Here is a 15234-nt window from a genome sequence, read left to right on the forward strand (position 1 = left end):
TAGCAGGCCGGAGTCTCATGAAGACGAAAATGCCCAGAATTCTGTAATTATTGGACTTTGAAGATAAAGCTTCGATCAAAATTGCAAGTGAGAATGAGTGTCTTCTTAACTGTACTTAATTGTACTTCATGGGTCTTATTTTTAATTCATTACTTTTTAATTGACAGTAAACGAACAAGCAGGATTTTGTCATAGTCACAAGGTAAAAACCATTTTACAAATTCCAACATTCAAGGTTATTATACCGTCAGAATCTGATATCGACCCATGTCTAGCTTTTGATGTATCCATTTTTCTCCTCCCACAGTTGCTAAAACCCTGTATGTTTTTTTTTTTTTTTTTACTGTATCTACCCTTTGTCATTGTGTACGCTCTATCTCCATCTTAAACAACCAGCTGCAACAGACAGTCACTACACAGAGACTGGATTCTGTCCGAAGTTTCTTACTTAAAGAGAGTTTTTTTTTTTTTTTAATCCCCCCTTGTCCCTGTTCCCAAGCACTTATTGTTTAGGGTTCAGTTGGTCTTCCTTAATATATACTGTAAATAGTTCTTGCTGCTCAATCTGTCAAGTGACTTGAGAAAATGTATTTTTCGAACTGGCACGATATAAATGACTGACTTGACTGGAAGCATAGAGACGTAATGATAATGGCAACTGATTTAGCAACAAAAGATATTTTTCGCAACGTGAATGACTAGCACTAGCTTTTCCTCCTTTCAAAATGTATATGACTAGTCAAAGGAAAAAAATACTAGTAAGCTCTAATATTTTGTTATGATTTGATAGTTTAGCATTTTTTTTTTGTTAGTCTAGGGCAGCACGGGGGAAAACTGGTTAGCACATCTGCCTCATAATTCAAAGGTCCCAGGTTCAATTCCAGCTCACCCTCCGGTCTGGAGATTGCATGTTGTCCCCATGCTTGCTTGGGTCTTCTCTTGCACTCCGGTCTCCTCCCACATTCCCAAAACATCATGCACAGTAAGTGTATCGCCTTTAGGTGTGATTGTGAGTGTGAATGCTTGTTTGTCTCTGTGTGCCCTGCGATTGCCCCCCCCACTGCCTGAAGACAGCTGGGATGGCACCAACAAGCCAGCAACCCTAGTGAGGATACCCAGCTAATGAAAATGGATGGATGGTTGAATTGTTAAAGTCTATTCACTGTATCTTTACTTCTATTTAAATACAGAGTATGAGTGTATTTGTCCCTTCAGGACTCATGCAGAAACTCTTTGGAAAGCTGCTAAGTCATTTCTCATTGTTTGTGTGTGCATGTTTTTGCGGCGAGCCGAAACTGATAGCGGTCGTTTCAATCAAGGCGTGCAGGAGCCCTGTTGCTTTAACACGTTTTCACGCTGTTGGCACGGCAGTGTCGGCACATTAACACAGTGATGGTTTTATCAGAGCCTCGGAGGCACCAGCTATGAGGATTTTAATGTATCCTTTTAAATAAAACATTTGGTTTGGGGTGCTTTCCTCACCTGGAGTTGGCCTCCAGTTCCAAGCGGTTGATAGGTTTGTAAACAAATTGGTTTGTGTTTTAAAGCGTATCAAAATGTAACAAAGACACATGGTGTCTTCTTTCATTGGTCACAGGAACGTAAACAGGAGGCAGATTTGAAATCAGTGATAAGCAAATAAAATAGATTGCTTATAATCATGGGTAATTATGTCAAACCATTTAGAGTTGGGTGAACAACTGCACATACATCCCACATTCTTTAAAAGATGTCTACCTATTAAATAGACATTTTATAGAATTCCATTTTTGACTTCCCTCACTCAGTCGAAAAAAAAAGAAGCTATATAATAGTTTTACGTCAAAGAATCAAATAACCTCTCTCTCAATCATTTGTCAAAAAAAAACAATATTTATTTGCCACTACGAGTTGAAGTTTAAAGTTAAAACTTTAAACAAATGCAAGGAATATTTAATTGATCATTGTTTCAACTTTGATACATTCTAATTATGATTAAGTAGCTCAGCAGTAACATTTTATGGAAAATGTCAAAGAGACAAAAATAAATTCAATTAGATAGTAAATATGGAAATTAACACTTTCAAACAAACGGTACTATTACTCACAAGCATAAATTATTTTTGCATTGAGGAAAAAATGACAATTTGCAACTTAGAAGTGGATATTCTACAGTTCAATGCTAGCCAGCATAAAAAAAAAAGCTTCAAAACTCTTCACATAGTAAAAGAATCAAGGGTTCAAAATGCAGCAAACAAGGTAACATTGCCTTTTGAATCATTGGTTGAAAACTTTACACAAGGAAGTATGATTGTTAGAAGTGATAAGCAAATTAAACAACAACAAATTTTTTTTTGAAACATTTTCACATTTAGGTATAATGTCTGTATAAAGTATTACTAGAAATGTATAAATGTTCTTTAACTGAAAATTTCCAGTAAACGTCTATTTGCCAAACAATACCTATACAATTGATTTCACAAGAGAATTTTGTACTAGAGAGAAGGCAGTGTGTTATCACTTCAGGCCTGGTGTGCCTTTTGTTGGTCATTGTAAATGAAGTACACCGAAACTCTTTATTTCTCTGTCTGTAGCTGCAATAAAGATGCCAGTCCTCATTGAGAATGCGACTGCAGCTTTTAAAGAAAATGAGAAAGAGTGGCTGTGGCTGGTGTTACATAACAACACCTACTGGCTTTTATGCCATTTTCGTCATTGTTACGACACAATCTAAGTGCCTTCTTCTTATTTTGGAGGAGAGAAACAAAGTACATTTATGGTGAGCGAGAGTGAGTGTGAGAGAGGGACAGAGAGAGAGAGACAGACAGACAGAGACAGAGGGAGACAGAGAGAAGGAGACAGAGAGACAGAACGAGACGGACCTCCTCCCTCAAAGGCAACTATCCGACAAGAAAATGCTGAGGAAGCATCTTTATTCCCGGGCCATTTGATGTGCGGGAAAAAAAAAGCTTCTTTTTCCAGACGCCTCTGTAGATGGATATCGACTTACAGTGAACAACTTGAGAGGTTGAGGGGGGCCGGAGAGGATATCAAATGTAGGGCGCATCAGCCAAGAGAGTGAAAACTGCCCTGGAAAGTCTATCAATCACCGCTTTGTTAAGGAAAGCAGGGTATGGATCAAAATATGTGTAAGCAGACCAAAACAGTCTAATGACCAGTCCAAAGACAGTCTCATGCTAGTGACTATTATTGCAACAGTTCACATTCTCTTTGACTCATAAAGTAAAGTATTGCCTAGCATTTAATTCTTAACCGTACAGTTTATACTGTAGTCTATTTAGTCACATATTTTGCCTGTTTGGGAAATAGGTAGATGACACAGCAACCTTCTGGACAGACTTCGTCTTATCAAAGACATTTTATTTGATGCATTCCTGTTGCAAATGACAATTTTGGGGGCTGGAAGCTGACTTAACCTTACTCTCTCCACATGCATGTCTAAGTATCAGTGTAGGTAATTTGGTAAATTTGATGCGAGTGAAAGCAAACACATTCGGAGCTCTGTGTGTAGCAAACGTCCTCAATAGTTTTATTATTATTATCTCTGAGAATCTTTGAATGTCTCACTATTCATTTTGATTCGGGATACGAGGTTTCTGATTCAAATCAGAATCGATATTCGATTCAAAGAGATTCAATTCATAATGATTTCTGCTTCAATCTATAGTTGTGCAAAGAATAGTCATACTACATAAGTCTGCCTTGCAAGACAGAACAACAAAGGAAGACAAAGTGTTTTTTTTTTTACATTTATTAAGGAATATGCCTTTTCTCACAAAAAAACGCTACTCTTTGAAGCTAGCTATATGTTGTATAGTTTTTATAAGTATAAAATAAGATGAATCTTTAAAAAAAAAGCAGAACAAAAGTACATTCGGATAGTCAGGTGTGAGGAGGGAAGGCAGAAGAAGACATGACTGAATGCTAATTCTCTTGTTGTTCTATTTCATCATTTTTAACAAATTGATTCTGTCGGTCAAAACGAAAGTGCTGAAAATCTCTTTTTGACAATGTGATGGTTGATAATGGTTGATAACTTAACGTGATGATTTGTGAGGTTTCTCCCAAACCCCAGTAACATTGTCTACCTTATCAATTACTGTTTATTGCACCCTCATCCTGACTGCTTTTATACAGATAATGTTAATAGATTGCTATGCTCTCCTTTTACATACAATCCTGTTGACTATTCTTGCAGCTCATTTTCAGCTTTTTCTATCAACAGTATTCATTGAGTTACCATTGCAGCGTCTAGTTTAATCCTAAACCACTTATACATAGCAATTACGGATACATGTACGGTTCATTAGGTACGGTACATACAAGACATCGCCACGATTCTTGCCAACTGTTCACATTCACCTCCGAGCATAAAGAGTACAGTATTTGGCATCGGTCATTGAATTTCTGTCCATTTCATTCTTAAACGTTTACCCTCTCGACTTAATATTAACAGATATTAGTTAAGCTAATTATTCTGCTGTTGATGATTCTTATTGCATTTATCGCTACCATAACAATGTGGAAAGTAAACAATGTTAATTTAATTCTCAACTGATTATATTTAGTATACCCATTGATCCTTACAGCTTTTTACTTCCTATAATGCCACTGACTATTGCTGCTGCTCTTCAGGTATTTACAGAGTAACGTAAACAAAGGGCATTTTAATCGGATCTCACGTCAGGTCATCCAAATAGGATCTTATTTTGACTTACAGGTCAACATTCTCCATGTATCGCGATTCAGTGTTTGTGCCAATTGGCTCTTAAATCAGATTCTTCCCCCTCGAGCACTTTTATTCCACCTGGGGCCCATTCTCCACTTACCTCGTGAATATCCCGTCATTTCCATAAATTATTCTGGCAACCTTGGCCCGTTGCAATGAATATTTATGGCCCACCGTGAAAAAAATCCCCTTTCCCGCTTAAAGCTGACCTTTTATCTGTTATGTTAAGAGCGTGCCCCGTGGAAAACCTTTGCTGGCCGTAAATTGGGGAAAAGGTTGGATTTGTACGTTCGTTACATGTTAGTTTAAGCTTGGGGTCATTACAAAAAAAAACTCTTCATGTGTGGCTAAAAAAAAAAAAAAGTGTCATGCTTTATACTCTACTGCTAGTGTGAGAAGATAAATTAAAATATTCACATGTCACGCTTCGTGCAGACTGCCATGATAATCGCTCCTGATAGCAGAATGAGCGATGTGGCCCATCTGGACTCGGCGTGTGCCAAAAGCAACGCTGTGGATTCAGGACTTATAATCACAATTATGGACATGAGGATGCGGATGGAAGCATGTTACAGGGCACAAAGAGTCAGGACTTCACTCTTTGTTGCATGTGTAAACAATAACAGTGCATCTCAGTTTCTGGTCAGATAAATGATAGACACCACTGATTTATCTTCAAAACTTAGATTTTTTTTGTTACTTTTGTGCTTGTCTGAAATATATTCCTAAAAAGACAACAACATATTGATGTTGCAATCTACTAAAAACAAAAGATCTAAGCTGTTATAGCAAGTGCTAGATGTCAACAAGGCTTTGATCTGCTCCTCTCACTAGATCAACCTTATTAACACTTGGAGATCTTCGTTGCATTTTGTTTGTTTCCCAAAGCAATTACAGTATTGGTGTAAAGAAAACATTTCAGTCATCAAACTCATTTGAAAGTTTTACTGGTTAATGTCTTCTTGTCTTCCCAGAAAATAAATAAATAAATCCAAACCTTTGCTTTTTGTAACTTCTCTAAATAAAGCCAAATTATTGATGGTCCACTTTTCACCAATATAGAAAAAAAACAAAAACAGTGATACTATTCTAAACATGTTGTTCTGACTAAACTTAATGGTTAACAACCCTAACAAACATGGATGTTGTTCCTCAAAAATTGACTAAATATTAAATGTACCCTAAAAGGGGAAAAAACATTTGTTTTCTGAAAAGAGTTCAATAGAGCTGCTACACATAAAACAATTATGTAATCTTACATTTTGCAATAATGCAGAAATAATAGCGAAATAGAAAATACCAAATTGTCCTTAGGTGATGAATGGGTGCATGAATGGTTGTTCGTTTCTGTGTGCCCTGCGATTGCCTGGGGTGATGCCAGCCTACTGCCCTAAACCACCAGGGATAGGCACCAGCAAGCCTCTGACCCTTGTATTAGGATAAGCCGCTCTGGAAAATGGATGTATAATAGCTAAATAAAAATGTTTTTATTTGGAGACTGTTCATTTATAGTGCTTGATAAATTTGCTGCAAGCCATTTTTTTGTGTTTCTTTTTAAATGTCATCAGTTGTTTACACCAAGAAAATAACTTCTCTTCCCTCATTGTCCCAAATGTGAACCTAACCTCTTACGGCACTTGCTGTCTTAATTACTTTGGTATCTTCCTGACATTTAATAATCAAATCAGTGTACTGTTTGGTGGAAATGAGTCATTAGGGACAAGTGACTCCGAAGTGGATCATGTAATGCCCCAGTGTGTGTTGAAACCGAATTACACTCAAATAAGTGTATGAATTTAATGATATTAGCCCATAAACAGCAGCATGGGTTACGCCAATAAAGGCGCCATTACCACAGCTACAGATGTGGCACATTTACGACCTCACCAGACAGGAAGTGCTTGCATCTGACTCACGGGTAAAGCAGCTGGGAGACAATTGGCACCCTTGCGAGGCCATATTTCACCAGCTCACAAGGACCACCAATTCCCCTCGGCTGAATTAACACAATACAGAGCATTGGCTCAAACCATTGGAGGCGAAGATGGTTTATTGTAATGATTAACTTTTTTTGCCCTTTGGCAAAAAGAAGACACATTATTGAAGGTGCACATTCCTAAAATGAAGACAAAATATTGCTAAATTTACTTAAAAAAAAAATCACTCAAAAACAAGATGAACTAGTGTTCAGCAAAAAAAGTAAAATTGTTTACTCTTTGTCCCAAAAGCAGACAAAATAGTTTTTAACTTTTTCAAAAGAAAACTATTGTGTTACTTTCCTAAAACGATGAGGTCTGCATCAAAGCCATGTTTGCCAGGTTCGGCGATAGCAACCTACCACAAGTGTAACAAAGACATGACTACAGGTCTATTCATCAAAATCAACAATTATGTCAGGTAGAATTTGATGGATGCACGTGTCATTTGGCGTTTATTGTATGAAGAGGTCAAACGTGTTTCAGGTCGTTTTACTTTGCTGCCTAGTTGAAAACCACTCGGAAAGGCCCTGAGCTAAGATTCAAGTCCAGAATTATCACATTCTACGATGTGTATAGTATACAGGGCTATAGTTTGGAATGAGTTCTTCAATTTACGTGTCATTTAGGGGAAGGTTCATATTTATAGACTAAAATATGAACAGGATAAAAAGAGTCCATCATTAATTTTACCATGTGTCGCTTTAGGGAAGCTTTAGTGTTTGTTTGTGATAGGAATGGCTTATGGTTATTTAAGAGGAGTTTCCCATCAAAGCAAGCAGGACATTATGAACAGAGGCTAAGTGAGACGGATGCATTTGTGTCCTAATACAACACGTGCAATTTCCAACCACAAAAAAAAAAAAACATTAAAAACCAGCGTACATATATAGATTAAGAACGACGCCAGACGTGTTCTCTGGAGGCAGCCTGTCTGCGGTGTTCCATTTCACAGAATGACACGTCTAAAGATTGTCTAATGCCACCGGGAGATAATGGAGCCGTGTGTTTTTCTTGCTAAGACTGAAAAGGAAGGAAGGAGGCGTTGTCCTCGTCTGCTGCTTCCATTTTCCATTCCATTTCAAATGCGCTAATTACCAAACGCTAATTATCTTCTTAAATCATGAACATTCTTTGCATGGTTTCAGTTTATGAATGAAACACATTGGAACTGACTGCTTCCATGACTTTACCTTTGTCGCCTTCCTGTGCTCCCCGCCCCCCATAAACACAGACTGGGACACTCGCAGGTGTCTCATTGACAGTGACAAACTATGAAGAAGGAGCACAGGCGACTTGTTCATCTGGAAATGCAGGAAGGACAACTGAAGGTCAAAAAAAAAGACAAGAAGTTTACTGTATCTACTAAACTGCTGAGGCGAATGACTATGTCATGCTGGTTATACTACAATTAACATTATCTTGAAATGGAGATAACAACAGAGAAAAAAATAAAAGCACTATTATGGCGAAAAGATCAACACAGTATTGATTTGTTAAGGTGCCGTATGGATACAGCAGCTTCAAATATTGACACCCCTAACTTGTATTGTTGGCTCCCAGGGTGCAAAATCGATCCACTAGCGTTGAATATCAGTATCACAATGTATTGTATCATTTGCTCTCAGGGAATACTACCACCATGGCAGAATTTGATGGCTGTATCACAATGTGATCCAGCTTTCTCCCTAATGGTACACATTTACAATACAAACAGCATTAGCTATCGATATTGCTCGGGTACAAAATGGATAAATTATCATACTAATCAATATCAAAAAATGTGTTATATCATTTTTACTTGGAGCACAGCACTGGTAAATCATCATTAGTTAAAGATATGACAAGGCTACTGTACTCATATGCCAGCACTGTATTAAGTAGTAACATATTTCTTTTGAGTTCCAGAATTGATACACCAGCACTAGGTATCTACAATGCATGGGTCAATACAAAGGCATTATACAATGATTTGACAATTCTTACTCCCACATTCCAAAAACATGCATGGTAGGTGTATTGGACACCCTAAATTGTCCTTAGGTGTGATTTGGTGCCTGAATGGTTGTTCGTCCCTGTGTGCCCTGCAATTGGCTAGCAACCCCCGACTACTGCCCGTAGACACCTGGGATAGACACCAAGTCGGAGACCCCCGTGAGGATAAGCAGCTATAGAAAATGCATGTCTATCTATCTAGCTATCCACTCATCTATGCCATCAAGAATAGTGTTGAGCAGTACAATTTTTTTTGTAATTTTGTTACAGAGAAAAGTATATTTGTATATCTTAAGGTTTACTCTTGAGCAATCCTTGAGCTACTTCATTTAATCTTTGCAGTCCACAGCAACCTGGTAAAAAAATGGACATTATAGAAAGTTAAAGTGAATTTTTATAGAGTATAAAACAATCAGTATTAAGTTCTTATTGCTGTAAGCGGTGATTCTGCCCGTGTGGCTTAGTTTGCGTGGGTGAGCAAGACAATAAAGATCATAACGCTAATGGGTGTTCTTTTTTTTTTTTTTTTACAGCGCGCATGTTGCGATTGTGGGAGGAAGAACATGCAGACTGTGCATAGGCGGCCTCAGTCTTTTAATGGTAATTAAATGGCAGATAGGCTGCAGTTATATAGAGCAGGGGTGGACAAAACTGTTTTGCTCAGGGGGATGCATTTGATTTTTAAAATGGACAGATGGTCCAGGTCATTCAAAGAGGGAGGAAATAAGTTAATGGGCAGTGATGCTGTAATCTTATGTGAATATACATTTCTTTACCTTTGTCAAAAAATAATCATGGTTCTATTTCATTAAAAAAAATTCAGATTTGAAATTACGTCATTTTTATGTCGATCTAAATAAACAATTAGGGCTTGTTTTATTTTTCTTGAAAAATGTTAGTTTAATAGTGTACCAAATTATTTAAAAAACTTTTAACATATCTTACTAAAGTGTCTGGTTTTAATTTACGGTGAATATTGCTGCCATGTGTTACAAATTAACTGCACGTCAAACTGAATGATCGCAGTCACAATACCCACTTTATGCTCTATGTTTCATGCGGGTTTAGATCCAACACAAATATGATCAACTCAGTTCCTCTGCACAACTACTGTAAACCTAATATGCAGAGCTGATCATCAGTATGTTCCTCCTATTTGCAGTGTATAATTGTAATTACTTTGTAAATGTTGATTTTTTGGCATCAAGCAGTAAATATAGTTGTGCTTTTATTTTAATTCAAACCTCTAATTTTAAAATGACAGTTTTATACTGTAATTGTGGTATTAGAAGGACTAACACAAACTAATTAAACATGTGTATTAAACTTGTATTAAATGGAATACAAAAACAGTTTTTAATCTCAAAACCTACTCTAGTCCCATTTATGTTCTTGATGTTGCTAAATGCATTTGAGGGCATTATCCCATAATTATAACAGTCTTGCATTACAGTGTGGCTATGAACCAGTGTCATTAAGCCCTTTTAAGAATCAAATACTGCCTCATGCCTCATCAAGTTATGCATAACTGAAATAAAATAATCAAAGAATAATGAATGGAAGAATATTTAGTTTTATGAAGTGTTGCTGTTTATGATCCAACTGGTGTTACACCGATTTTATACATCCGTACAAAGAATTCTGAGGAACTTCCTTGATTCTTGCTCTGAATGGATATTTAAGACAAGTGAGGCTGTTGCGTGAGAGTGAGCAAGGATTGCACAGAGTAGACATGAAATGCAACCAATGGGATTTTACAAAAGGGAAATTATGGATGCACGGTAGGGTTGGTTGTCAGAACGTCGTACTCTAAACACAGTCATACCGCAACACAAGCCTTACATACACCATCTCGGTAGGAGCTGTCGTTTGCGTGCGTGTCGAGATACTTTAAGGACACGGCTGACAAGCCTTCATGGAGGTCGCAAATTATGTTCTGCAAAATGGATGATTAACTCTTCAGGCGGTGAGCATTGAATTTCACAACCCCTGTCGCCCACTTTGCTCCACATGCCCCGTTTGGAGAGTCAGGTTTATTTGATGGCCTAGAATAGTTAAGACTTATTAGTTCATATTTATTCGAGCTTTGTATTTTTTTTACCATGTATTGTTCTCATAACAGCTCCCGTTTGGTGTTATGACCTCAAACTGTGATCGGTCGATTTTAGTGACATTTTGCAGCTAGAAAGGTTTTTTTTTTGGCTTGTACTGAAGAAATTGTATTGTAGATAGCTGTCTTTTGCATTGCATTTTCCTTGTTTCTGCATTTTTTTTCACCAATTCTATGTGTAATTAATGCTATCTTGCTGTTCAATCACATTAGCGTCCATGTATAATAACTGCGTGAACAGCTTGATGAAAAGGACTGCTTAAATACCATTTCTAATTGAACCCTCACATTAATTGGTCCATTCACAACATATGTCGGCACTGACCTATGCAGTAGCAAAGGATGACTGACAGCAGCACAGCAACGGCAACTGCGATCAGAGCAGTGCACTTCCAGGAGCAGTGCTTGGGCGACTTCTTGAACTTGAAGGCGCCACGGGACAGGCTGCCGCGGGGCAACGGGCGCGCAGGTGTGGAGTACACTGTGCCTGTCGCCATGGTGTAGCCAGGGGCCGCCGCGCCAAAGAAGGGGGTGCTTCCGGTGCCTGTCTTAAACAGGAAATGCCTGCCGGATGAGGAGATTGAAACATTGATGTCGTTATTTCGAACAATCATTTTGCAAGCCTATTAGCTTAAGTCGTATTTGAACATTTTCAGAAAACAATAGCAATAAATAGCAAGTCATTTTTTAAAATTGATTCACCATTATAAAATAAGATACAAATAACTTGGGAAATAATGCTATTAGTCGCACAATATCGTCACCACCCACTAATGATACCACCGTCTTTGATATCGAGTCAGCATAGCTAAGTGGCTACAGGCTAGTTTTGATAGAGGTAATAGATTTGGCAAAACATTTCAGATTCAGTCAAAACATGTATGTGAACCAATGTGTGTAAAGTGCCCTGCATGTTTATCTTTACTTTCAAATTGCATTCTTGGTATTCAATGCATATTTAAGACATTTCAGTTTTTATCTTTTGCGGTATAGCATCCATAATTCCAGCACCAAATCCATACACTGATATTGGTCATTAACATTGTAAAGGTCAAGTATTGCTGCATTAAATGGACACTGTGTAAAATTTAGACCGTTTTTCATTAAAAAGAAATAAATGAATATAAACAGAAATAAACGTGCTCTTAACGACCGACAGTATGTTTTAAATATAATCATAGGTCTAGTTATCATTAAATCATATTACATGGGGGATGGCACTCCTTTGGAGGTTGCCGTGTTTGTTATAGCTACAGAAAATGGTAAATGCAGCATCTCCAACTGTCTGTAATGAAAAACGGTCAAATTTGACACAGTGTCCCTAGAACGTCATGTCATTGAATAAATTAATAGGGACAGACTAACTCTCTAACATTAGACAGAGTATCATTCACTCAAATTACAGTATCAACTTAATGAAAGCTCGAAAGTTTGCAGAGTCGTAAAAAGCTAAACCAAGGCCCTCACAGCTGCTGATGAGCATTTGAAAAGTCATCTAATAATGCGATTTTTTTTCTTGGCGCTTTTTAACAGTGTTGGATTCATAACAGCATGAGACGAACATGTTTGAGATTCATGAATAATGAATGCTGCTGCCCGCAAGCCGCAGCATGTTTAATATAGTCATAAATATAGATAGTTCCTAAAAAAAAAAAATAAAACAATTGCCAAACCCTTAATAGGAGTCAGAATCAATGGGGCTTGATAGCATAAATACTAAACCAACAAAAGACTACAATACATCATAAATACAATGAACTCACACCTTGCTCGTTTGACCTTTTATGACCAGACTTGTGCTAATAGCCCATTATACCTGCGCTAATTAAGAGGCTTTAATCAAAGGCATTACGCTGCCATCGTCCTATTAACTTTTAAACCCCAAGTGAAAAGCTCTTAAGTAAATGAATTAAGCCTTCTTGCCACTCTTCGCCTCCTGTAGATTAATACCCCCAATGGCAACAGATCTTGAAAACTTGACCCACTGACTTGGGACGAAAAAGAAACAAGTGTTTCTTGCTCAACTTTCTAGGTAAGTCTCTTTCTCTTTCCTTCCTTTTTTGGGGGGGTGGGGCTTCATGCGAATCATGTAGCAGCCTCCAATTGTAGTAAGAGGAGGATGGGTTGCCGTGGCAACTGCTCTTTCATACACAGTTTTGGGGTCTGAATCCAACAAGGATCTGCACTCAAGGGCAATGGCAAATACAATTACAGTGTTCCCTCGCCACTTCGCCGCTTCACTTTTTGCAGCTTCAGTGCTTGGTGGTTTGTTTGGTTTATTTCTTCAAAAGAATGTCACTTTACAGCAGGTTTTTATCAAACACATGTCCATGGCGGAGCAAATCCTGTTTCATATAATTCATATAACGCAGGCGTTTTACGATGCCCATTACCCGCAAAAAATGAGGGAACACTGTAACGGTATCATCTATAATCCACCGCCACAACACCCAAACCCACAAAATGGCTGCTTTAACAACACTAAATAGTCTTTTGTGGAAAGTAGGACATGGAATGAACCTCATGCACGTGCAACATATTGTGATCAATGCTGGGGCACAGAGAGCAAATGTCACACTTTGGACCTGTCTAGAGGTCCTTGGCGGCCCCCGATTGACGCAAGCTGTCTGCACACAGATGGAGGGGGGATTCCGTTTAAAGGTTAGTGTGCGTCACTCCCGGAATGACAATGCTCCAGGTAAATAGGAGGGAGGTGTTGTTCACATTATTATTGCTTGGTTGGAATAGCTTATCTGAGAAAAGAGCTTTGATGTGGAGAATCAATGGTGCATTTGAGTTCTATTTTTTAAGGAGTAAAGATGTGGAGGACCATGTTATCTTTTGATGCTAACCTCTTATTTACCTTGCCACCATATGTTCATCGCACAATGTTTCAAATGTAGCTAGAAGAAAGAAGGGAATGAGAGAATCTGTGAAGAGGAAGGAATTAAAATGCCCAGAGATATGTGAGCGAAGAGTGAGAAATCTTATTCAAAAAGTCTAATTCAAAAGTCTTATTCAAAAAGTAGTGGAAAGGTGCATGAAACAGGTATTGCGCAAGGAGAGCGGAATAAATTCCCCATGGTACCAAACTTTGGTTTCAAACCCTTTCTAAACCTTCCTTGAAAGCCAAAATCCTAATTTGAAATGCCTAAGTAAACAAAAAAAGCTGACCCTTATTTTCTGTTTTAAAAACTTTAAAAAAACAAAATTTTCAAATCCAGAGAAAAAATCCTGTGCGTGATTTTAAAGCACTATGGAGTAAATCACTAATTTAATTGCTAATTTGAAATGCTGAACCAGGCTTGAAGCCCTAATTAGAAACAATACTTTGAAACCCTAACATAGGCTTTAATATTTCATTTGACATCTAATTTGAAACCTTAACCCTTTGTACAAACCCCAACTGAGACATAAAACCGTCACCATGTTTGAAACCCTAGTTTTAAAATCTAACCTTGAAAAGAAACAGTGAATTTAAAACCTTAACTAGAAATTTTAACCCCAAAAATGCCCAGAGATATGTGCGCAAAGCTTGTGGCATCTTATTCCAAAACTCGTGAAACTGCAATTTGAAAGTTGCATGAAATGGGTATTGTGCAAAAGTTTGTAGCATCCTATTCCAAAAGTTGTGAAACTGCAATTTGAAAGTTTCATGAAACGGGTATTGCACAGAGGTTGTCTTATCACAACTGGGTGCTGCGTAGAAAGAGAAGCATTGAAAATCCTGTAGTGTACATGATAAAAAACTAATATAACAAATATAGCACACAACTAACTTTATTTACTGCTAATGTCAAAACTACAAATGCTATTCTACTGATGGCTTTTCATGTTTGTTCTCATTTTGAATTAAAGAAAGCACAGTGAAAATGAAATGCTGTAGGACACAACGAACAAACATCGCTGCCGCGTAATTGATTAGCACCGGCTTGATGCAACACTGCGCATCGCTATGCTAATCCGGCCGGCGGCCAAAGCAAAGGGACAGCCACGAAAGCCAATGAATGGTCTCAAGTCTGAGGGACTGGGACCTGCACGCTTGTCCGTCCCATTGGGACAACTGTGGCGGCAGAAAAGGCCAGCGGCGCTCTGCGGCCGACATGGCTTGTCATCGACGTGACATTTGAAACCAGTCACAAAAGAAGGAACAAGCGAGTGGGTGGATTTGTCCACGGCTAAGCTGCACTAGAAGAACACTCGAAACAAAGCCAATTGAAGTCGCCCAAACGGGTAATCCGCTCCTCGGATGCTAGGTCTTAGCTAGCAGTAGCATTACGAGGATAGAGCTAAATAATCAAACTGCTATGGTTTGGAAAACACAAAAAAAAACTACTGTTGTAGCATGGTGTCACAGCGTCTGTATTTTTGAAAAGGAAAACAAATTATCAATGTTCCACTTTCCTAAAATATTTGTCTTCTGG

At 38.0% G+C, this 15234-nt stretch overlaps 1 protein-coding gene across 2 annotated transcripts in view; it reads right to left on the reverse strand.

Moving 5' to 3' along the window:
- Nucleotides 1-15234, reverse strand: part of LOC148413684 (teneurin-3) — a 181423-nt gene that overhangs the window by 77598 nt on the left and 88591 nt on the right. For both annotated transcript variants that reach the window (XM_088431015.1, XM_088431014.1), the window contains one exon: nucleotides 11136-11374. In XM_088431015.1, the coding sequence (XP_088287141.1) occupies nucleotides 11136-11374 (239 nt within the window). The remainder of the gene's footprint in view (nucleotides 1-11135; nucleotides 11375-15234) is intronic.

The sequence above is a fragment of the Hippichthys cyanospilos genome, chromosome 13 (assembly GCF_059441005.1).
Source record: "Hippichthys cyanospilos isolate Australia breed blue-spotted pipefish chromosome 13, RoL_Hcya_1.0, whole genome shotgun sequence".
Lineage (NCBI taxonomy): Eukaryota > Metazoa > Chordata > Actinopteri > Syngnathiformes > Syngnathidae > Hippichthys > Hippichthys cyanospilos.